We start from the raw sequence: 25,388 nt of genomic DNA on the forward strand, positions 1-25,388 counted from the left end.
CGTCACACAAAGTGGGCACAGGCATCGGTGGACAGAGCCAGAGTGAGTGCCTGGTAGTGCCCTTCATCAGGTGGATAGGAAATGGCTCCAGCTGTATTTCTTGTTTCTGTTCAGAATAATAGTCTTGGGTTTTATTGGTATTATTATAGAAAGTTTCCTGAAAAAGAAAAAGCAGCTGCTGTTTGAGTTCTCAGCTGTTTTCTGATACACTATGCAACAAGGCCTCATCTGATTGGGATTTGCATCTTATTTTCTTCACTGCTTCATTAAAAGCTTAGCACCAGGAAGAGGATTATTTACAACATGGTATCGCTGAGGCCTGGAGAGCCTTTAAAGACTTGTCTCTGTGTAAAATCCTTGCCGGGCTTTTCAAGATCAAGGTGTAGAGGGAAAGAGCAACAAAAAAAAAAAAAAAAGAAAAAAGAAAAAGGCTGAATTACCACACACTTAGAAGTTCTTCCCATACTTGTGACACTACCATGTATCATCAGCAACATGAATCAACAAATCTCAATAAATAAGTTTCTATTTCAGACTAAAGGGTGAAATGATACAAAACAGCAACACCAAGCACCAAGTGTGTGACACACACACACACACACACACTCTCTCTAACTTGTTCTAAAGCAGTCCTCCTCCCATGATTGGAAGCCACATTCCAATTGGAGTTCTTACAACAAATAAACTGTTTATGAGAATCTTCCCCACTAGCCCCACATCTGCCAGTCTGTCCACTCCCAAGGACGACAGGAACACCAGTCAACCAACCCATGGGCTTTTGCTTAGACTCAGGGCTGTGGTGGAGACAATCAGACAACCCTCAGTGGAAAATATCAAGGCCAGTTGAAGGCCAAAGTGGCAAGAAACCACTTGGAAACCACGTGTGTGTGCCCTGAAACAGTAAATTACGTTGTGTGAATTCAACCATTCATTCTGTTTATGAAGCCAGCACACAATTATTTATCTTACTACAGATGTGTTTTTTTGTGACATGTTTTTAAAAAACAATTTTGATGACAGAATAAAAAACCACTTTCTTTAACTCTCCCAATTTTTGTTCCTACATCTGTTTTCTGTACTAAGAACTGCACAAATGATTTGCATTGTTATTCTGATGTAATCTAAATCTCTTTTCCGCAACTAGACTGGTTTCTTGTCTTTCAAATAGACACATGACAGCTGCCTTCCCAATAGAGCCGTGTGCAAAAAGGGGAGGTGCAACCCAAAGAGGGTTGGCAGCTGGAATTTCCCAGTGTGGGTAGAAGACCTGGCAAGTTACAGGCAGATGGAGAGGACTACGTGGACAGACAGGACCCATGCGTTGCTGTGGCCATCGCTCTTGCAGCTGCTCTTCCTTTTATCTTCTGAAGGGTGGCTCTTGGCTGCTGGCTTCACTTTCAGAAAGAACCCCACTTTCGCAAGCCTCGAGGATCAGCTTCTACCCTTGCATCCTATTTTCTTGAGCAAAAAAAAGAAGTGAATCAGTATTAGAAAGCTCTGAGAACAGGGAAAAGTGAGTAAACAAACTTATTTTTTCCTCTGAATGGAACATAAGTTCTTCACGGGCAGAAGCATAGTATAGGTGGTTCATTATAAACTATCAATATAATATTAAAATAACCCAGTTAGGCGGGTAAAGGGCTTCTTTTCAAATCAGACCCTCCTGGAACTGGGGAGAAGGAGAATACCAGGGTCTGGACTTTTTTGTTTTTTCAATAAAATATTGTTTTGGGTTTTTCATTTTTGTCAAAAAGTCATTTTTCTGACTGTGAAATTAAAAAAAGGTCTTTTTTTCAGCCTACATTAAGCAGTTCAGCTTATGAAGATGAATGGCCTCTGGCTGTTGTCATTACAATAAGTTTTTTAGTGTACGGTACTCAAAGACAATATTCTCAAACCATTGTAAGCAGGATTTTTTTATTCTTCATTCAAGTAAACATGTATCAACTAGCTTCTATGGGTCTGGTATGGGCAAGGGATGTTCTTTGAGAATCATTTTCCAGGTAGAAGTTTATAATGAACCCCGCCTTTTACCTCACCAATTAATAATGGTATGTGCTTGAAAAGTAGTTCTCCAGGGTCTCACCTGCATGATCTGCACATCTAGAACAGGGAGCACTAACTGGCATTAAGGTACATAGAAGAAAACATACAGCCCAGCACTTATGCACACTGACTCCGAAGCTAGCTGTCTGGGTTCATTTCCCACCTCTGCCACTTGCTAGATCAACGAGAAAAACAATTTCTCATTCAAGTAGTAATACAAACAATTTACATAAGGACTCAGCACATAGTAAGGTACTCTACTAAGTGTTAGTTATTATTAAGAGCCTGGTTTAACAGCGCTCTAAGCCACCACCCAGAGAAACCACTGAGAACCCAAGGCCTAGCCTTCCCCCTACTGAAGTGGTCCGAGTCATTCCCTCCACTCCCCCCAAGCCCTGCTGATGCTGCCCTGTCTTGCTAGTGATGCCACCCTAACAACATGAATGCCTTCACCGCCGCCTTCTCTAGCCTCTCAGTGTTGCCCTGTCAGTCTCCTGAGTTGATCCTGTGGCTCTCTCAAATAGAAGGGAGGATTCTCTTTCCATCATTGTAACTTTCTACCAGACCTTTAAGTGCGATCTCTCTGTTTTTTAATAAATCTCCCATAAAGGGTAGCTTACTCTTTTAGTTTCCTTCAGAACTATCTTCCAAATAACTCAAGAAAAGCAATCCCCTGGGCAAAGTCAGAAAATATTTGAGTGGCAGCTTAAATAACCTGCTCAACAAGTCTCTTCCCACTGATTATGTCACTGTTCCACCAAGGTAGTTAGGCAACTTGATCTCGCCCTATACGTGAGTATCATTATACTTCTTGTACAGTAGTACCCTCTTATCTGTAGTTTCACCTTCCATGGTTTCAGTTACCTGTGGTCCAAAGATAGATGGCTATAGGCAAACTTCACTTTATTTTACTTCACAGATATTGCATTTTTTACAAATTGAAGTTTTGCAGCAATGCTGCGTTGAACAGTCTATTGGCACCAATTTTCCAACAGCATGTGCTCACTTCATGTCTGTCAGCACTTTTTAAGAATAAGCATTTTTTTTTTTTTTTTTTTTTTGAGGTGGAGTCTCACTTTTGTTTTCCAGGCTGGAATGCAGTGGTGTGATCTGGGCTCGCTGCAACCTCTGCCTCCCAGATTCAAGTGATTCTCTCTCAGCCTCCCAAGTAGCTGGGATTACAGGTGTGCACCACCACACCTGGCTAATTTTTATATTTTTAGTAAAGCCAAGGTTTCACCATGTTGGCCAGGCTGGTCTTGAACTCCTGACCTCAGGTGATCCGCCCGTCTTGGCCTCCCAAAGTACTAGGATCACAGGCATGAGCTACTACACCCAGCCAAGAATAAGCTATTTTTTATTTAAGATATATATGTGATTTTTCTAGACACTTAATAAGCTACAGTGTCATGTAAACATAACTTTCGTATGCACTGGGAAACGAAAAAAAAAGTGTGACTCACTTTACTGAGATATTTGTTTTATTATAATTGTCTAGAACCAAACCTATAATATCTCCAAATATGCCTGTACAGAAAATAAGATTTTAAAAGAGAGAGATAACATTCACATAACTTTTAGTATAGTATGTTGTTATAATTGTTCTATTATCAATTATTGTGGTTAATCTCTTGCTGTACCTAATTTACATGTTAAACTTTATCATAGGTATGTATGTATACAAGGAAACATAGTATATATAGAACTCAGTACTATCCTTAGTTTTAGACATCTGGTGAGAGTCTTGGAAATGGATCCCCAAAGATAAAGAGAGACTATTTTATATCCCCACAGATACCTCACATCAACACACACAAGCATACACATGCACACACACACCCACACACACAGCCTTGCATAACACCTTACTGGAGAATTTTAGTCTCCTTATCTTGAGGATCAATCAACAATTCCAAATTTTCTTTACCATATTTTCAGGGCACCTATCAAGTTGTCATGCAAATAGAGCTCTGAAGTCTGTTAGCCTCTGTCTGGGACTACATATAAGACTTCCTTAATCCTGTGTTTTTCCTGATGTTTACCTGTTAGTATTTCTTAAATGATGATCAAGAACCATTGACAGCAAAATCACCTGAGCAGTCTTGTTAAACATTTATATCAGCTGGGTCAGAATCTCTGGGACCCTAATTAGGATGGCTATTATGAAAAAGTCAAAAAATAACAAATGCTGGCAAGGATGCAGACAAAAGGGAACTCTTCTACTCTGTTGGAAATGTAAACTAATACAGCTAGTTAGGAAAATAGTATGGAGGTTCCTCAAAAAACTACATATAGAACTACTGTATGATTTAGCAACCCCTCTACTGGGAATTTATCCAAAGGAAAGGAAATCAGTATATCACAGAGACATTTGTACTCCCATGTTTATTGCAGCACTATTCATAATAAGATATAGAATCAACCTAGGTGTCCAACAACAGATGAATAGATAAGGAAAATGTAGTATATATACACAATGGAATACTATTCAGCCATAAAAAAGGATGAAATCCTGTCACTCACAATAACTTGGATGGAACTGGAGGACATTATGTTAAGTAAAATGAGCCAGGAACAGAAAGTTAAACATCACGTGTTCTCACTCATCTGTAGAAGCAAAGAAAAAGATATCATAGAAGTAAGAAGAAAAACAGGATACTAGAGGCTGGGAAGGATAGGGGAAAGGGGGGAATGGAGAGAGATTTGTTAAAGGATATAAAACTTCAGCTAGAAAGAAGAAATACGTTCTAGTGTTCTATGCCACTAGGATGACAATAGTTAACAATAATATGTTATATAGTCTCAAATAGCTAGAAGAAGGATATTGAACACTCCCAACACAAAGAAATGATAAATGTTTAAGATGATGGGTATGCTAAGTACCCTGATGTGATCACTGTACTTTATATGTATCAAAACATTGCTACATACCCCATGAATATATACAAATATTATTTATCAATTTTTTAAAAATTAAATAAATATATTTTTTTAAATAAGACAGAAAAGAATCCCTGGGCATAAGAGTCAACATTTTCAATTTTTGTAAGCTCTACCTTGATATACTCTGACGTTTGAGAACTACTGTTCTGCATCATTTTGAAATATATATTGTTTTGAAACAAACATTAACTGCATTAACATGCATTATGTGTCTATCTGATCACTTAAATTATTGTAAGCAATTACAGTGATATTGAACATAAAATCCTGTATGCCATCCTTTATTATTTAAAATATGCTCCAGCACTAAGGTGAAGAATGTCAGCAAAGCAGGAAAATCTCTGGTCTCAGGAACCAATGAGAACAAGTCAAAGAATTGGTACAAATGTACAGTTGAAGCCCCTAATAGCAAGTCCAAACAGCCTCTCGGTTAAATACATGAACACTGCAGTCAGCAAGACCTGGATTCAGTTCCCAGTATGGCCACTAACTCCCTGTGTGACCTTCAATTTTCTTAACCAGTCTGTGCCTCAGTTTTCTCACCTGTAAGATTTAAGTACTAATATGAACCTCATAGATTTATTCTAAGAATGAATCAAGCAAAGATAGGCAAGGTATTCAGTAGAGTACACAGTAAGCCCGGTAAGTCATTATTTCTGGATAAAAAGTAACCCCAATGGATTCCAAATAAACCAAACAGCTCTCATCTAAATAAAATCTTCAAGATTGTTAGTGAGCTGCTGGCCTGATGCCACTTTGCCTTCTTTCCAAGTACCTGGATACCTTGATAGTGTGATCTTCAAAGCACGACAGAGCAAAGCAAAACAACATGAGTCCAAACAGCCAGATATTCTACCAGACAACTCCAGCCCTAGAGAGGAGTCAAGAAAAGGCGGGCAAAATCCAAAGAATAAACCATCTTCAAAAGTGGGACAGATTCGCTCAATAGATATTCATAGAGCACCTGTACCAAGCACTGTGCGGTGCTGGAAATACAGCTCAGAACAGACTCTCTTCCCTTGTGAAGCTTATACCCCAGTGCAGGGAAGCAGACAATAAACAAGTAAATTAGCAAAACATAAAATATACAATACTGTCTGATGGTGAAACGTGCTGTAGAGACATGGAAAGCAAAGTTGAGGGAAAAAGAGAGCCAGGTTGAATAATAATCAAGATAAAGCAGAAAAATCTATTACAAGAGATAAGGCAGGAGGAATTGCTTTTCCCTACTCTCTATCATCCACTCAATACAGCACTTCAGACATCAGATTTGTGGGGGTTTTCCACACATGACAAGCAAGCAGTTCTGTAGAAGACACCAGCTGAGTATCCTCTAATTCAATTCAATTCTGACACTGTCCACCTGTAGATAGCATCAGATAGTACAGGTTGAAGGCTCAGTACCACAAGACAGCCCCTCACTTCAGATGCCAGTGGCAAGTAGTACGTTGTCACCATGTCTGACTGACTGGGTATAAACCGGGGTTCCCACAACCCTTTCCTTGGGTGCAATTGATTTGCTAGAGTGGCTAACAGAACTCAGGAAAACACTTTATTTACCCATTTATTAAAAGATGCACAGGGCAAGGTATGGATCAAGTAACACACCACCCTCCAGGAACCCCCACAAGTTCATCTATTAGGAAGCTCCCCAAATCCAGTCCTTTGGGCTTTTCTGGAGGCTTCATTACATAGGCACAACTAGTTAAATCATTGGGTATTAGTGAACAATTCAATCTTTAGCCCCTCTACCATACCAGAGGGTTGAGAGTAGGGATGAAAGTCCCAACCCTCTAATCATGCTTTGGTCTTTCTGGGTGACCAGCCCCATCCTGAGGCTACCTAGGGGCCCCCAGCTACCTCATTAGCAAACAAAAGACACCTAAACTGGTCAGGCATAGTGACTCACACCTGTAATCCCAACACCTTGGGAGGCCGAAGCAGGAGAATCGCTTGAGCCCAGAAGTTTGAGACCAGCCTAGACAACATGGAGAAACTCCATCTCTACAAAAAATACAAAAAATTAGCCAGATGTGGTGGCATATACCTGTAGTCTGGAGGCTGAGGTGGGAGGATTGCTTGAGCCTGGAAGGTAGTGGTTGCAGTGAGCCGAGATTGCACCACTGCACTCCAGCCTGTGTGACAGAGCCAGATCCTGTTGCAAAAAAAAAAAAAAAAAAAAAAAAAAAAAACACCCAGACTCAGAACTTTTTAATTTCTCTGCCCTTTCAGTCATTCTACTGGTGTTATCCAGCACTCACTGTGCCCAGAGCTCTCTGTAGAAGAAGCAACTGGAAGAGGCTCTGGCCCCTCCAGGAGTTTACAGGCAGACTCAGAAAGAAGGTTCAACCCTTTGGAGTGAAAGAAAGCAAAGGAATGAGCTTGCTCTGGGGTGCAACCAACAAATGCAAGACGGGACTAAGGGCTTCAGGTGATCCTGTTTGGAGCTAAATTTGATTTCCATTATGAAGACCATTTGGAAGGAGTGAGGACAGAGATATCTGCGAGTCAGTCTGTGCAGCTCCTCGCTGCTGGGATAAGTGCTGGGTGAGACTGCGCTCCGGCTGCACAAAACAAGACCCCAGAGAAGGGCCACAGTATGAGCCCCACTGGCAGCTGCTTGCCACAGGGAAACCAGTCACAGACAAGGTTATTAAAGCCCACACCTCCACTGCTGGATCCCATTTTTAAGATTGAAAAAGCTGAATACTAGTACCAATTCACAAGTCAGAGCTACCAAAAACTCAAATCATAATTAAGAAAGGGTGAATTGTATTTACCGGGAAAAACAAATTGCCACAAAGGGAGTGCTGGAACAAGTACTAGGAACACACAGTGCCCATTTCATTCTTTTCTCCGGTCAATTTCAGGGTGTTTTAAAAGCAAAGAGGCAGCAGTTAGAGAGGAAGCTGAGGGAACAGTGCAAACACACAGAGGAATGAAACTGGAGTGGAGGCCTCATGACCCTGAGCCAGACCAAATGGAATGCGGATTTGACCAAGCTGCTCCTTGTTTAAAACCCTGCAGAGGCCGCCCACTCTGCTTTAAGTAAAGCCCAAACTCCTTCACGTGGCCCACAAAGGCAGGCAGAATCTGGTTCCTTGCCTGGCTGTTTCTCACCATTCGCCAGAAAGGGATATACTGGTTGGTTTAAGCCGGGCAGGTTCCACCGCTGGAGCCAGATGTGGTATCCATGGTATCCAGTCCATGCCAGATGCGTAGCTGAGCAAAGCAGAACAAGACCCTAGAGACAAAAACCCAAGTCTGTTAAAGAAATGAAGAAATAGACACCAAGAAAGCAATCAACAAATACCCATTTTAAAGGTTAATCAACTTTCCAAAGCAGTGTTCAAGTTTTTCCACCATGTAAAAAAGTATTCTATCACTCCTGCATTGTTTAGAGAAACTGATGCTTAGACTCAGACAGAACTGTGGAGACAGAGCCCAGTCTAACCCCTTGTGTTACAGCAATTAAGGCATAGAAAAGTGAAGTAATTACCCCAGTTAGTGCCCTTGAAAAGAATAATACCTAATTGTTTTTATTTCTGAGCTGACACACTCCTTCTAGTATGTCATTACTTCACAACCAGGACAGAATCAAACCATAGGATTTATCGATTGTTATTCTAAAATATAGTTTATTGGCAGAGAGAGTATGTTTGTTGGATTTGTAAGGAAGGGAGTAGGTAGAAAAAAATGAAAGAATGGAAAAAGAGAGCAGTTTTAATATCATTTTAATTTTGTTTTAATTCATAACTTTCTTTTTTATATTTTATTTTATATGTTTATTTTAGACTCAGGAGTTAGATCTGCAGGTTATCTGGATATATTACATAATGCTGAGATTTGTGTTTCAATTGAATCTGTCACCCAAATAGTGAACATAGTACCTGATAGGTAATTTTTCAACCCTTGGCGTCCTCCCTCTCTCAGTATTTGGTTTTCTGTTCCTGTTAACTCACTTAGGATAATGGCCTCCAGTTGCATCCACGTTGCTGCAAAAGACATGATTTCATCCTTTTCTATGGCTGCATAGTATTCCATGGTGTATATGGACCACATTTTCTTTATCCAATCCGCCGTTGATTGGGCACCTAGGTGGAGTCCATGTCTTTGCTATTGTAAATTCACAGAACTTTCTAACGCATTTACTAACACTTAAAGCAACAGCTTTTCTTACAGTTGAGAAAATGTGACATCCAGAACTTTGATAATAAGAATCCATATAGTAACAATAATTGGGCTTATAAGTCCTGGTTCCCAGGCTGAACACCACTGGGGGAAAAGACAAGTTGTTGACTCTGCCCTCAGCACTGGTGTGCTTGAAATCTTCTAGGGGATCCTCATTTGGAATGGTTTTGATGTGAGGAGGCACTCTTCAGGGTACAGAGAGTAAACACTCGTGTTGGTCAATTTTCTTTAATCTTTTTTTTTTAATTTTAGTTTAAGTTCTGGAATACAAATGCAGAATGTGTAGGTTTGTTACATAGGTATATGTGTGCCATAGTGGTTTGCTGCACCTATCAACCCATCATTTAGATTTTAAGCCCCGCATGCATTAGCTGTTTATCCTAATGCTCTCCCTCCCCTTGCCCCCGACCCCCCAACTGGCCCCAGTGTGTGTTGTTCCCCTCCCTGTGTCCATGTGTTCTCATTGTTCAACTCCCACTTATGAGTGAGGACATGTGGTGTTTGGTTTTCTTTTCCTGTGTTAGTTTGCTGAGGATGATGACTTCCGGCTTCATCTATGTCACTGCAAAGGACATGATCTCATTCCTTTTTGTGGCTGCATAGTATTCCATGATGTATATGTACCACATTTTCTTTATCCAGTCTATCATTGATGAGCATTTGGGTTGGTTCCATTGATGAGCATTTGGGTTGGTTCCATTGATGGGCATTTGGGTTGTAAATAGTGCTGCAATAAATATACGTATGCACGTGCCTTTATAGTAAAATGATTTATGTTCTTTTGGGTATATACCCAGTAATGGGATTACTGGTTCAAATGGTATTTCTGCTTCTAGATCCTTGAGGAATCGCCACACTGTCACCTGCAATGGTTGAACTAATTTACATTCCCACCACATGTTGGTCAATTTTTTAAAATCACAGAGCATATGTCTTCATCTATGTTGTCATATATGGCAGTATTTCCTTCTTTTTCAAGGTTGAATAATATTGTATTTACAGTTGTCACTTGGTATCTACCCCAGATTGGTTCTAGGACCCTCAAGGATACCAAAATCCAAGGTTGTACAAGACCCTTATATAAAGTGGCATAATATTTGCATATAACCTACATACATCTTCTGATACACTTTAAATCACCTCTAGATTACTTTTAATAGCTAATACAAGGTAAATGCTATATAAATAGTTGTTATACTGTATTTTTTATTTGTATTATTTTTATTGTTTGGGGATTTTTTCATACTACATTTTTTATCTGTGATTACTTGAACCTGTGGATACAGAGAGCTGGCTGTATATACCACATTTTCTTTATCCATTCATTCGTTGATGCACAGTTAGTTTGTTTCCACATTTTAGCTATTGTGAATAGTGCTGCAAGAAATATAAGCGTGCAAATATCTCTCTGAGATCCTGATTTCAACTCTTTTGGATAAATACTCAGAAGTAGGATTGCTGAATCATAAAGTAGTTCTATTAAAGGATAAATACGGTATGATTCCACTCACATGAGGTATCTAAAATAGTCAAACTCATAGAAGCAGAGAATAGAATGGTGGTTATCAGAGGTTGGGGAGAAGGGGAAATGGGGAGTTGCTAGTCAACAGGCATGAAGTTTCAGCTGTGCAGCATGAAGAAGCTCTAGAGATCCACGGTACAAAATTGTGCCTGTGGTTAATGGTCCTGTATTACACACTTTAAAAGTGTTCCAAGGACAGATCTCATGTTAAGTGTTCTTACCATAACTTTTTTTTTTTTTTTTAATAAATCATAAAGCAACCCAGGCTCTAGGACCTGTGAACTCTCAGTCAGGTCACAAAACTGCATTTCACATTCAGGGCCGAACAGCTAGTAAGAGCCAGTTATGGGCTTGGGAAGAATGAATCAAAAATTGGCAAATCTTCCCAGTGGCCTGGCAAATCTATCCACTAGAAGTCACACCTCCTCCAGGTGAGGAGGGGCCAATTCAAAGGCAAACAGCTCACTCAGAGGAAGTGTGTCTTAAGCCATTATTTACTTTAGTATCTCAGCAGGAATTAGTTTAGCTGAAGTGTGGCTCTCGCCTGGCTGCCCTGCCGGGATTCCTCCCTCTGCCCTTCCTTTCCTGCAGGCCTTCCTCTCCTGCAGGCCTTCTTTAACCCTCTGGCCCAAATTCTCTTCCTAATGTAAGTTGAATTGTGTGATTCTTCTGCTTAAAACAAACACTTTGACAAATTTAAATGTTCGTATAATAAATCCCCTCTCGTTAACACCCATTAACACCCAATAAACCCCCCTTTTTAACCCATTAACCTTTGTTTGAGGTCCAGATCCCCTAACCATAATTCATCCTGTGCTCTCATCCACCAAACCACAGAGGCCACCTCCCAGGTCACCTTCACTTTCACGCCTTCTATTCTTATTCTGGCTGTTTTCTCCACTGAGAGTCCTTCCCTGCCTTAACTGTAGAACAAAGCTTGACCCATTTTTAAGGCCCAGGTAAACTTTATCCCTTCTCTCAATTTTCCTCCATAGTTTTCCTTTTCACATTCCATTCCTCCCCATACAAATATAACATTATGTTTCAGTCATTTCTTTGCCTTTTGGTCTCCTACAAGGCAAGAACTGTATTTTACTCACCATTGGGTTGCCAGCCATTGTGCAGAGTAGATGCCCAACTAATATTCATTGAGTTGGATTGAATTATTCAATATCTGTCTTGCTTCAAGCCAGATTCAAATCACACCTTCTTTCAGAAGTCACCCTAAACTATCCTAACTGTAGCCTCAGCCAATGTCTTGAAGCAGTCTGATTCCTCCCTCTCTTAAGTCCAATCTACAAGTGCAGCTCCAGATCCAAATCCCAGGACCCAGTATGAACCGGGTCACCCAGACTAAGTAACTCCAGCCCACATTCCAGAGTTTAGCATCAAATCACCCTTGCCAATCTCACATTTACTTGTTAACTTATTTAAAAACATCTGAAAGCCTACTTTGCACCAGACCCTATATCAGGTGCAAAAGAAATAAGGACAAGGAAGTGAAGAGCCCTGCTCTTAGGGAGCCCACAGTCTAGTTGAGGAGGGTGAGAGATAAACAACTCTGTTGCAAGTCCTTTATCATATCTTGCCCAATTCCCCGTCTCTCTGCTCCATTTCTTGTTCTTGGGATTCTTTTTGCCTTGATTCCTGTTTCAGAAACCCCAATTTTCTTTTCAGACAAATCTTGCAATCTCATTACCAGGACAAAAGCCCTACCCCAAATTTTTCTTCAGTATAACCAGACTTCCTACAGACTATTCTTTATGGAGTAAGGAAAAGCCTATTTCTTCACAGGATTTTTTGTTTCAGGACTCTCTAGCATGTCTCTGAAGTCTGGAATGTAATATGAATTATCCAGTGTTCTTTAACTTTAACATATATAAGATTCTCTAAAATCCTATTTAAAATGGATGTCCTCAGAGTCTATTCCCAGATATTTCTAGCAATCTGTATTTATTGCAAGTCTCCCAGGTGATTTTGAAGTAGGTGGTCCAGGAACTTTGCAAAACACCATCTTAAGATCCACAGGTGCACTGAGTCTTGGAAAAATCTACACTGTATCTTACCCTTCCCCACCACCACCACCATAGACTTGGACCCTAAAAACCTTCACTGGCTGGGCTAATCCTCCAAGTCTCCTGCCAAAGGAAGTATAATTTAAACAACAAGGACCTACTGCGCATGACTGCCTCAACTTTTGAATATTACCATTCCCAACTCCCCGCCATTGGTCACTGTCCTCATGCTTTATCTTGACCTTTTTGCCAGTTCCTTGCTAGGGCTCTGATCTATTTCCATTACCACTGAGACACCATGTTTTGCGAACTAACATCTAAAATTCTGTTATTCTTTCATCCCTCTGTCCACCATCCCTACCTAGATAGGTTTCATTCCGGTTCTAGCCCTTCCCAACTACTCCATTCAAGTGTAAATTATCAACTGTGTCTGCTCAAATCATCAAAAATCCCAGCCCATGGTCATATTTAATTCATCTGAAATACTACAGCACCAATTGTCTATGTCACTCATTGACACTTGTTATACTTTGTCCTGTTACCTATATCCTATCTCTCCAGCTAGACTGTAAATTAGTATTTGTAGATTAAATAATCATAAATGCCCTGGCCTGGAGGAAAAAAAAAAAAAAAAAACAAGAAATGTATGATAACGGTAAAGGTCTAGAGGAACTAGCGTTGCCAGAAAAGTCAGGCTTTGAAGAGATACTACAGTTTGTATTGACTCCCCAGAAGAAAGGGTATTTTAACCATCATCATCATATTTCCCATTTATTGAGGGCCAATAATGGGCCAGGCTATGCCTGCTGTATTACCTGTCTTTCCTCTAATCCTCACAACCATCCTTTGAAGAAACTGAGGTTCAAGGAAGTCCTTATATTTCCAAAGTTTATACAGCCAAAAAAATGAAAGCGTTGAGATAATGACTCAGCCCATGTTCTTACTGCATGGTCCAAAGTACCATGGTCTTTCCACTACACTACAAATCAAGGAAACAAGTATCACCAGCTCTTCTATTTTGCCAGAGCCTCCTAGTCCCTAAAAAGCTCTCATGTCCCTTGGAAATTTCCAACAAGTTCAAAAATGTATAAGAAAGAAAAAGCATTTTCCTAGAATAATTAGGGAATAACACGCAGTTAGGTGTACAAAGCAAGAAGGGAAGTTTTTCTGCCCAACAACAGTGCTTATTCCTCTGCTCAATTTTGTGGTACTAAACATAAAGCAAAACAAACTCTGGACATTTTAATGTTGTTTTCTTATTGGAGAATCTGACTTCTACTTCACAGGACAGGAAAACAGACCACTGAGCAGAATGAAGCATGGGGGCCCCTTCTAATAAGACTTTATGGCTGAGCTTGTGTAGGTTCTGTATCAGCCTGAAAGATCCCTTGGCCCCTCTCCTAATTGCAGAGGCTGTTCCTAGCATGAACACTGGATAAGCTGCCCACAGCTTGGAGGCATGCTAGGCAGAACACCCTCATGGCTTCCAGGCAGCTTCATTGGATGCCAAGAATTAATTAATTAGCCCTGAGGACTTTTAGAGCAAGAGCCAATGGGAGTTATTATATAAGCTTGGGACTAGAGCATCATAAAGACAGGAAGCAGATGCAGCAGAGCCACAGACCTCACACTCCCTGGCACTCCAGCTGCTGTCTGGAGTGTTGGTGAGTGCATTCGGTTTGGAGTCAAAAGCCCAAGTCTGGGTCTATGGGGACTTTGCATCTTGCTAACCTTTCTGAGTCTAATTCCTCATCTGTAAAATGAGAAGAATAATCCCTGCACTACTCATTGCACATGGCTTAATAAGGCTCAAATGAGGTATTTGTATATGAACACTCTATAAAGACTATAAATGTTCCCTTGACTGCTCCCATAGCAATCTCTGCTTCCTTAACAAGCATTTATCATACTTTACAGTTATTACTTTTTTGTCTGTCTTTATCTTCTAGGCTATACATACCATAAAGACAGAGACTAGATCAATATTTCCCACCACTGTCTCCCAGTATCTATGACAGTACTGGACACTTGGTTGATGCTCAGTAAATATTTGCAAGATGAATGAATGAATGAATGAATGAATGAGTGAATGAATGTAGTCTCTACAGTGTTCATTTCTTTTATGAAAATCTCATGGCATGGTAAGAACAAACCCCGTGTCATCATCACTGTCTTAATTTATCTCAGTTACTTCCAACTTTATTTCACTCTATAACTAAAACCATTCATCAGACACAGCTGTGGTGCTCAAGAAGTATATAATACACAGGGAGTAAGGCATGTACAAACAAAAAATCAAATAGTAGCAAACAGAGCAAATGCCATTTCTGACAGATTCCCCTTTTTATTTCAACTTTTTTCAAAGACAATTTCTGGGGTAATTGCCAATATCCTATAACTGTAAGTTTCCATATTTATAGGCCATGGACCTAGTATAACCAGGTGGACTATTTTAAATATAAATTCAATCATGTAGAAATTCCAGAGTTTTCTTTGTGGAGGAATGACTTCCTCAAAGCTCTGAGAACCAGAAGTAGACAATATGTGAGATAGACAGTATTTCGAGACAGGAAGTGTGGTGGGGGGGGTGTTGAGGTTGCTTCTATAGATTCCGGTGAAACATTTTGTGGAACTAAAGAGTCAGATTCAAACTTAAAGGTAGGCTCTATCATTTACTAAGATTTTCATGCGATGAGAAGAACTGGAAAGCCAACACATGGCAGAAGTTCAATGCCCCAATATTTTTAGTACTTTAAAATTACAAATGTTCTTTTAACTGCTTTTAGGTGGAACAAATATGCAAACTAACCTAATAACTTGAGCAAGTCACTGAGGGTTTCTTTTGTGGGATATTTTTGTCTGGGTCTACAGAGGAGCTAAGAACAAAGACATCACATAAAACAGGGAAGTTTGGGAACACTTCTAACAGGGAAGAGTTGAGTGATGTCTTTACCACTACGGAGAAGAGTGAACAGGAGAAGGGAAAATGATGAAAACAGCAAGCTGGGCGGTCTAATAGAAAAGCCTTCTCTTTTTGATATGCTAGAAGCAATTGATCAGGTATTGAACCCTGCAGTAGTTAAGTCTGAAAAAGAGATTTTAGAATTCCTTAATCATTTCTAACACCTCAATAAATACAACAAGCAATTACATGATGAATAAAATTTCCAGTGTATTTGTTATTCAACAAATAATTGTTAAGAATGAAACTCAGTATTACTTATTTGCTGTAAGTTAATTTTAAGCATTTACCTGGGTAAGTGCCTATGATAGACACTTTGGGGAGTATAACAGAGCCTGAAAGTTATCCCCCAATATCTATTCTCCCCTTTGTTCACAGCTGAGAATGTTAGATGATTAAGTTTAACAAATAAAGACTGCATTTCCCAACCACCCCTGAAGCTAGGTATGCAAATGTGACTGTTCTATCAACAGGATATCAAAGACATGTCATATCAGCAGCTTCCACGAACTTTCCTTTGGAGAGAGCTGGTCCATACGATTAACTCCTTTGTCTCTCCCTCCTTTCTTCTTCCTGAAACAAAGATGCTACCATCTTGAAGCTAAGGACAACCACACTCTTAGGATGGAGGAGCAGTGAGATGGAAGGAGACTGCAGCCCTGAGGACTTTTAGAGCAAGAGTCATGACCAACCTGTCCTGCCTACCTTCCAACTTTTATATGAGAAACAACACACTTCTATTTAGATGAAACCACTATTATTTTTGGAGGTTTTCTGTTACTGCTGAACCTAAGGTTCATTGATACAGAAAAGACACCATATTCAGAGGAAATAGGAAATAGTTCTCAACTTTAAGAAATATCATAAACTTGAGAAGGATGTGAGTAGTATACTTTTCACGAAGCAGAAAATTATGAGTTTCACGAGACAGATCGAACAAAATATCATTGAAGACGGAAAAAATAAAAGGGAAACAAATCACTTCTGTTAGAAGAGCATAAGAGAAGGAATCATGCCTCAGGTGATATTTGAGACAAGTCCTGAAAGAAGAATAGAATTGTGATAGATGAAATGAGGAGGCATTGAAATAGGAGATGAAAGGCAAACTAGGCAGAACGAACAGCATTATAAAGGCATGGAAGTGGAAAAGCATGAATTGTGTTCTGGGAATGTTAGATGATTGAGTTTAACAAGAGCACAGGTTGTAGATAGTGATTGTTACTGACCACCCAATGGACTTATTTCTTCAATCTGCTGCATTTTATTTCATGACCTTTGCCACTAGCTGACAGCATATTATTATATTGACTTTATATTGTCTGTTTATTTTTCTAGAGTTACTAAAATAAAAGTTCTCAAACTTTTTGATCATTATCAAAAATTATTAAAAGCCCCAAAGAGCTTTTGTTTATGTGAGTTATATCTATAAATACTTACAGTATCAGACATTTAAATTGAGGAAATTTTAAATATTTAAATATTTATTCATTTTTAAAATAAACCCATTACATGTTTACCATATTGTATGGGTCAGAGTTCTCTGGAGAAACAGAACCCATTGTGTGTGTGTGTGTGTGTGTGTGTGCACGCATGAGGGGATTTATTATGGGAATTGGCTCACATGATTATGGAGCCCAACAAGTCCCATCTTATGCCATCTGCAAGTTAGAAAACAAGGGAAGCTGGTGGTGTGATTCATTCTAAGTCGAACGGCCCAATAGTCAAGGGAGTGGAGGGTGTAAGTCCCAAACTCCCAAGGCCCAGACACCTGGAGTTCTGATGTCAAAGGCAGGAGAAGATGGATGCCCCAGCTCCAGAAGGTAAATTTGCCTTTCCTCTGCCCTTTTGATCTATGTGAGCCCTCAGTGGATTGGATGATACCTGCACACATTTAGTGAGGGCAGATCTTCCCTACTCAGCTCACTGATTCAAATGCCAATCACTTCCAGAAACACCCTGACAGACATGCCCAGAAATAATGCTTTGCCAGCTATTTGGATATTCCTTAACCCAGTCAAACTGACAGCTAATATTAACCATTACACATATATTCATGGGAAAAAAAACTACCTTTCAAACAAAAAAAAAAATTAGACAAGTGGCATTGCTTTGCATTTTTGTGATGCTCCTTAATGTCTGGCTTCATAGAAGGCAACCGGTTTCCTATGTCTGCTTCTATATTCAGTCTGTTTGTGATATCACATGTCAGGTAGCCTCTGGGAAACTTCATGTACGTACATTTTTTTTAATGAGAAAAATGACAAATTGCGTCATAACAAATCATTTTGACTTGGCAGACACCCTAGCAGGGTCTCAGAGACCCTCAGGGTTCCCCGATTACACTTTGAGAACTGCTGAACTAGAATATAAGCTCAGTAAGGGCAGAGACTATATATCTGTTATATCCCAGCACCTAGACCAGAGTCTGGCACATAGTAGGCACTCAATAAGTACTGATTAGCTAAATATATGAACCTGAGGCTATAGTGTGAAAGATATTGAGTGCCAGGCTAATAAGTTTGGAATTGACTTAGTAGACACTGGGCAACCAGTAGAGGTTTCTGAGCAGGTAAATGTAACAGTGTGATTAATCTGACCACACCAAGGAGGACGAGCTGGAGAGAAGAACAACTTGGATCAGAGGTGCCAATTAGGATACTTTTGATGTAGTCCAAGAGAGTAACAGAGAGATTCTGAAGTAGGATGAAGACTATGCAAACTGAAAGAGGAGGACAGAAGTGAGAAACTCCCCGATACACTGTGTTAGCCCTCAACTAGCAATCCATTAATCTATGTAGGCTTGCCTTTAACAGTGTGATCTTGAGCAAGTCAATCAACTCCTTGTTCAATACACTTTCTTCATTAGTAAAATAAAATATTGTATTAAACATGGATTGTCACTTTCTCTGCAACAACTCAAAGTAATTTGCAAATAATAGTTATATCACTAAAATATTAATTTTAAATGTCACAAAATCTTAATTTCTTATTGCTAACTTTTCCTGCATTTACTTTTGCTAATATTGGTTATTAACCATGCCCTTTAAAAGTAAGATTAGAGAATCAGTATTAAACTTCAATATTAGTTGAAGTGTTTACTTGGGGGAAAACCATGTATCATTTATTAAGGCCTTTTAACTTATTTAAATCTCAAGTGATTCCTACAATATAGTTATTTTCCACCCTTTCCAATTGGGAAATATTAAGAAATGTACTCAAGACTTCATACCTTGTAGTAACAAGACAGAATTCAAAAAGATATATATGATTCTAAAACATATAGTCTTCCTGTAACACTACTCCAAAGAAATTGAGATACCATTTAAATTTGGATATGTTGTTATTAATTTGGACATCTTGATTGATAAGCATAAAAATATAGCACATTTGGAATTAAACTGACTACCACTTTAATTATCTAGAAATATCAGAGAAAATCCAATTCTACAAAGTTCAACATGGCAGGAAAATGGCTATATCCAGATCATTAAAATGTATAGGAAACTACAGGAAAAGGTGAAGGAAGGAGTTAAGACCTTGCAGAAACTTGAGGGAAACAGAAAAAAACAATCACCTCATCTTATTTTCAAACCTGAGTACACCACTGAGAAAGAAACAGGCTCTGTTCTTCATCATTTCTTGGTTCGTTTTTGGCTGAAGTGGATTTAGGTCCATGCTGGGAATAAATAGGATATGCCCTGAAGTGGTTACCAAATCAGCAATGGCTCAAGTAGTACTATTCATGAACATTATTCCAACTGTCTGACTCAGATAGATGTCAGCTCAGATTTCAACTCCCTGCAGCCATTTGGTTGAAAGGATTTCATAACTTTCAAGGAAGCATTTAAAGTTTGTATTTCATCTCAAGGAAAGTAAAGGACATATTTGTTCTCTGCCTTAGATCAGAAATGTGCTTGATTTTGTAAAGACTGCATAGAGAGAGAACACTCAACTCTCATCTCTTTAAAATTATTCCTCATTGCATCCCTTTTCTGTCTAACTTCACAGCAATTGTTTGAAGACCAATGCAGTCACCTTTCCTTACCTACTTCTGCAGTAGTATATTCTGAAATTATAACATCAGAGTTAATTATTATTTTATAATATACTGAGATACATGTATAAACTCCTGATTATTACTCATTTTCTCAGTAAACTTTGCTTGAGAATCTATGATATGCCAAGCATTATGTTAGGCACTAGGGATCCAAAAATGAATAAAACAGGTCCTTACATTCAAAGTGGTTATGTTTAGTGGGGAGAGAGTCAGACAAGTAAGTAGATACGTCTTTCATTGATGAGTTCATATTAAACAAATATTTTAGCAACCACTTTTTTCCAGATGTTCATATCAGATGTTGGGGATACAAAGATAAAAATTTACTCCTCAACAGTAAAGTAATACTATCCAGGTAAAGCAAAGAAAAATTCAGAAGGGAAAAAAAATGTAGTTTACAAATCAGAAAGCTATGGGGGTTCTAAAATGATTCATGTAGAAATGTGATAGACTTTTCCTGGGATAAACCTATACTTTTAGAAATAGGATGAAAGAACATGAAGAAGGTAGTCAGGAGGGCAGAAAAATGGGAAAGGAAGAAGAGCAATGCCATGGAAGCTCTGCCTGGTGAATTAACAGCCTGAGAATGTTCCTATGTGGCTTTGAGGAACAAGTCAACTGAGTTTAGAGTGTGCTCCTTTGAGATTTTTCCATGACTTCCATCATGGATATAGATTAGCAGGTTGTTTATGTCACAATCAAGCCTGGGTATAGAGGTTAGGGATGGAGAGAAGTACTGGTTAGTAGCTAAGTGCAAAATTACCCTAGCATAACTATTCTGGTGAAAAATTCCAACTGCTTTTTGGACATATCCTTTTACCCATTTTGATTCCAACCCAACACCGTTCTCTATATTTACTAAGCTTTGGAGTTTCTATTGACTTCCAATTATTTCACTTGAGTAATACTGTTAGTATTACTCAAGTATTAGTACAAGCACGAGTCCTTTATCGTCTCTGAAACACTGCCAAGCTTTGCTCTCCCCTCAGCAAGGGAAAACTTAATTAACATTTTGTTAATTTCTAGAAGTGTTTCAGTTTGCCCTTCTCTGGGGTTTCCACTCGCTCTGAGAAAGGAAAAAACTGCTCATAGATAAAGAATATAGTAGATGAGGCATAAACATGGAACTAATCAAGTTCTCAAAATTATTTAGAAAACCTAGACTGTTTTCGAAACTATTGTGGCAGGTTGCTTATGAAGTATTAACCCACAAACAACGGGGGAGGGGGAGACATGAGATAGCCTTGCAATCCCTTTGTTTACCCTGTAGCTCCCACCCCCACTTTAAACTAATCCTGGCCTCTGCTGCCCCCAGAAAAGCTAGACCATAGTTGAAATGCAAATTGAGGCAAAAGAAGTTAATTTTTAGCTTTTAAACTTCCAGACCTGAAGACTTGGCATAAGCAATACATTTCAAAGACTATTTAACTAGCCATGCCTTCTGTCCCTCCCCATCCCCCAATGGGAAGAGTCAATAAAACCTTTATTATAGAGGAGGTAGCAAGAGTTTGGAGATTAAGCAAAAGATGAGTCCTGTTTTTTGCCTACCCCAGCCAGAGACTTGTGGGATTTAAAGGAGGTGGTTCTCCCTGTAAGCCTGAGGATATGAGATGGACTCAGTGAGAAGGCCTTCAGCCCTGCAGGTCTCTCAGTTACAGACAAGAAAGGTAAACTACAGAACAGGAGTGTAAAGAGCCCTGAGTTTCCTCCAAGTCCCTGAGTGTCACAGCACAATGTCTGAAATTCCCATGCCCCAGAACCAAGGGAGATATAAAAGCTAGCAGAAAAACTATAACTTCAAGGGTTCAACAGTGGGGTTGGCAGCCTTCTGAAATAGGCCCAAGATTCCCAGCCCCTGGTATCAGCCTTTGAGTGTGGGTAGAACTTGTGAATGTGACAAGATTTTACAGGTGTGATTAGCTTATCTTACACGGCAAAGGTGAAGGGAATTTGAAGATGTAATTAAAGTGCCTAATCAGTTGACTGAGTTAATCAAAAAGGAAGATTATCTTGGGGGGTGTGATGTAATCAGATGAGCCCTGAAATTGAAGGTAAGAGAGATTATTCTGCTGGCCTGGAACAAGCCAAAGGTGGTGTGTGAGGAAGCCTGTGAGGGCCACAGGTAAGGCCCTAAAGGCCATCCTAAAGCTGAGAGATGTTCCCAATTGGTTGCTAGCAAGAAGACAAAAAGTCCAGTCATACAACCACAAGGGAATAAACTCTGCCAATAGCCTAATGAGAGTAGAAGCAGATTCTTCCCCAGAGCTTCTGAGTGAGAACACAGCCTGGCTGACCCCTTGATTTCAGCCTTGTGAGACATTAAGCAGAGGGCTCAGCTCAACAGTACCCAGAATTCCAACCCATAGAAATTGTGAAATAATATTGGGGGAACTTTAAACCACTAGGTTTGCAGTCACTTATGCAGTAATGGAAAACTAATAAACACAGCTAGGAATGAGAATGCAGAGATGGGGCCATGGGGCTAAGCACTGGATGGGAAATGGGTAGCTTGGGTGAGACACCCAAGGCTCAGCAAGACAGCACATTCCCAGAAGACATCAACAGAGACCTAGATGCTTTTAAAGGAGATACAGAAATCTCCCACCTATTTGAGATGGCATTTGCACCCCTCCCCAAGCCAAGCTTAGCATCAACTCCAGAAGCAAGAAAATTGAAGACAAAAGTGTTAAAAATCTTAAAGTTAACTAAGTTTAAACCTGAAATATGTAAGAAAAAATGTCAGAAGTGTTTGACACTATTGCTAAGTTGTTGGATTAAGATTTCTGCCTCAGATAGAAAAGGAGTTCAGGCTAGAAATTTTTGTTAGAGAGGAGAAGTTTCATTTTTACACAGTCAAGTTTACGGTATGTGAAATCCATCTCCACCCCAACATCTTCTAGTGGAGTCTTGCATCCACTGTCAGGGCCATACTATAGAAACACAGAGCAAAAGGCAAAAGGAATTTCTTCTCTTCAACATTGTTACCCTGAGAACGTCCATTTAAAATTAACATCAAGGGCAGCCTCAAAAGTAGTCCCAGAGACTTCCAGGGACAAATGGAAGAATAAAACTAGAATACAGGCCATTGCCCGGTCAAACCTAACAAAATGAATACCAAATACTTGTTAAAAACCAGGCACACTCAAAAGAAAGGACACAACTTCAAGGCAACATTTAAAACAATGACTAGACAAAGAGAAATAGAAAGATTCCAGAAATCAAGCTATGTTTCCTCCCGCTACACTCCCCTCCCAACCTCACCAGTCCACCAAACCCGTTCTCAAGCAATACATGGGGCAAAAGGTGAGGTGACAAAGTCCTGGGAAAATTCACTAATCTCCTCAATGAAGCAATAAGTAGATGGAAAAGGGAAGTAGCAACCAGGAAAATATGGTAGATCCCTTGACAAGGGAATCTTCTTCACTGTAGTTCATCGTTTACTTTTTCTAGCCAAGAGAAAGTAAGCAAATGCAGATTCTACCCAAAATATATAAATGACATCAAAAAAGCTATAAGAAAGATGAATAATCCAATAGAAAGGGGGGTAAAATTCATAAACAGATGTTTCCAACAAGAAACAAGACTGCCAATAAAAAATGTAAAAAAGAGGTTCAACCTCATTGGTAACCAGCAAAATGCATTAACAACACAATGAGATTTTATTTGACACCCAAGAGATTGGCATACATTAAAAGATAGCACAATAACTAGCATGAGTAAGGATGTGAAAGACTGGGGGTTCTCATAAACTGCCAGTGGGAGAATAAAATATAAGCCCTGGAAAGCAATTCAGCATTGTTTTGGGTACTACAGACAACCAATCTCACATGTGGATATGCTGCTCTGACTCATTTACCAAATAGCCCCAAGGCTGCTAGTTTTGAGTGGGGCCAGAACTAGAGAAGTCTCTGCAGGAGGTCCAAGTTTGGATGTGCTTCATCCTGCTACCCACTCCTCATGACCAGGAAATCCAGGGGAACTCCAAGTGCCTGTGGTAAAGAAAGATGTGGCAGGGAGTCTCTGGCAATTCCTAATAAAAGAATCTCAGCAAACACCCCTGGGGTTCTCCTCTGCTGATAACTTCAGTTTTACCTTTTAAGAAATAGCTCCCGGCTTGCTACTGGGCATAGTTGAAATAAAATGCTTGAACGAGACCCCAGCTACCCATCATAAACCAGGTGCTATTTGATCCACTGTTTCAGTTATTTATTGTTGCATGACAAATTACCCCAAAACTTGGTGGCTTAAAACAAGTCAGATAACAGAGTTCTGTATGCAATAATCAGAAAGGAGCGATGTGCTGAAATCGTGACTTTTAGGCCCCCTAATGGTTTTTAAATTACATTTATAGATTTTAATAATTCAACTAGTGACTACCTGTGCTTCACCTCTCAAATAATTTCCAGATTTTTGCTGACTTAAATAGTTGTGTCTATAAAAGGTAAGAATGGAGAATCATAGGAATTATAGGAATAGACTGTAGTAAAAAGTAGGTCAAGTATTTTCTATATAAATCCTCACTTTCCCAGAATTATGATACTGAGAACATTTTGGAATGCAGTTATTCTGAAATTCATAATGTAAACACAAGTTAGTATTCCTGTTTATTCTCAAGTGAATCTTTACCAGGAAATCAACCTGACAAACTTTGACTGCAGAGAACGATGCCAAATGTCTCTAGTTTCTGATAAATACCATTACTCTCTCAGCTGCATCTTTCCTCAGGCAATCACAGAGATAGGTCTCCTGAGAGTGCATTTTAAAGAAAAGATAAATAGAATGGCAATAACCAGCGCTGAACTAATGACTAATCTTCCATTCCCACAGAGGAGGTATGTATTCTCTCATACATCAACATCTGGAGGACACATTCACACTGCATCTGTGCAGCCAGACATTGCCAGGCAAGGTGAACAGAAATAAAGTAATTTAATCCATCTCTGAGTCCCCCACAACCATAAAAAGAAAAAATCCTTAATGAAGAGATTCCAGTTAGGATTTAGAATACTTAACCAAGATTCAAAAATGTTCCCCAATACACCAGTGCACTGTAATTTCCAGAATAAGAAGTAGTTCACTGCCGTTTCTCCCATCCTGTAAAATCAATATCAACTTTTATTGATTACCCTGTAAGTAAATATTTTCCTGCTTTTCAGCTACATCCAACAGAACTTACATACGAACTATTTCAGGTCACTGGCACTGTTTAAATAATCTCTACTTCAAGTCAATGAAAGCAAGGTCAAGGTTTCTGTTTCATATGGCCCAGACAGCATCTCTCTGTTCTTTGAGTAATGTCGAGCCCTCCAGAGAGCATCCCATAGGTGCTATTGGAATCAATCTCATTACCTTGCTTGCTTTACTTCTTGCCCCCTTTAAGGATCAGAAACCAGAGTGGCTCAGAACCCATTCTTCACCAAGTGACCCACAATTTACCTTCTTATTGTTCAACTTTTCATTTTATTCTTGGCCCAAGTGTGGCTTTCTTGAGCCCTTTCTCTCAGCCCTCTCCTGGCAATATAAAATGGCCTTCTCGCTTTCAAATTCGCAGAACCTAATCTTTCCCTGCTTCGCATAACTATGATAGCACTTACCACCCTGTGTTGTAATTACTGGATTCCTCTCTACATGATAAACTCTCCGGCACACTGT

At 39.5% G+C, this 25,388-nt stretch overlaps 1 protein-coding gene and 1 long non-coding RNA gene across 3 annotated transcripts; one reads left to right on the forward strand and one right to left on the reverse strand.

Annotated features, from left to right (window-relative positions):
* Positions 1-508: 508 nt before the first annotated feature.
* LOC102140699 (putative phosphatidylinositol 3,4,5-trisphosphate 3-phosphatase TPTE2P1) lies at positions 509-25,388 on the reverse strand. Of its 2 annotated transcripts, none has more exons than XM_065519935.2 (4): positions 11,803-12,007; positions 8,110-8,233; positions 7,037-7,144; positions 509-1,458 (listed from the first exon to the last, which is right to left on the reverse strand). In XM_065519935.2, exons 1-4 carry the CDS (start codon positions 11,849-11,851, stop codon positions 1,452-1,454), a joined length of 288 nt encoding a protein of 95 aa, XP_065376007.1. In that variant the 5' UTR covers positions 11,852-12,007; the 3' UTR covers positions 509-1,451. The 2 variants fall into 2 exon arrangements, 1 of the variants encoding a protein (XP_065376007.1); XR_006691294.3 differs by lacking the exon at positions 11,803-12,007 and adding an exon at positions 25,173-25,388 and having other exon boundaries at positions 960-1,458.
* On the forward strand, positions 1,252-17,045 carry LOC141409311 (uncharacterized). Its single transcript, XR_012429208.1, has 2 exons — positions 1,252-1,513; positions 16,264-17,045. It is a non-coding gene; the product is annotated as an uncharacterized lncRNA (long non-coding RNA).

Source organism: Macaca fascicularis, chromosome 1 (genome assembly GCF_037993035.2).
Source record: "Macaca fascicularis isolate 582-1 chromosome 1, T2T-MFA8v1.1".
NCBI lineage: Eukaryota > Metazoa > Chordata > Mammalia > Primates > Cercopithecidae > Macaca > Macaca fascicularis.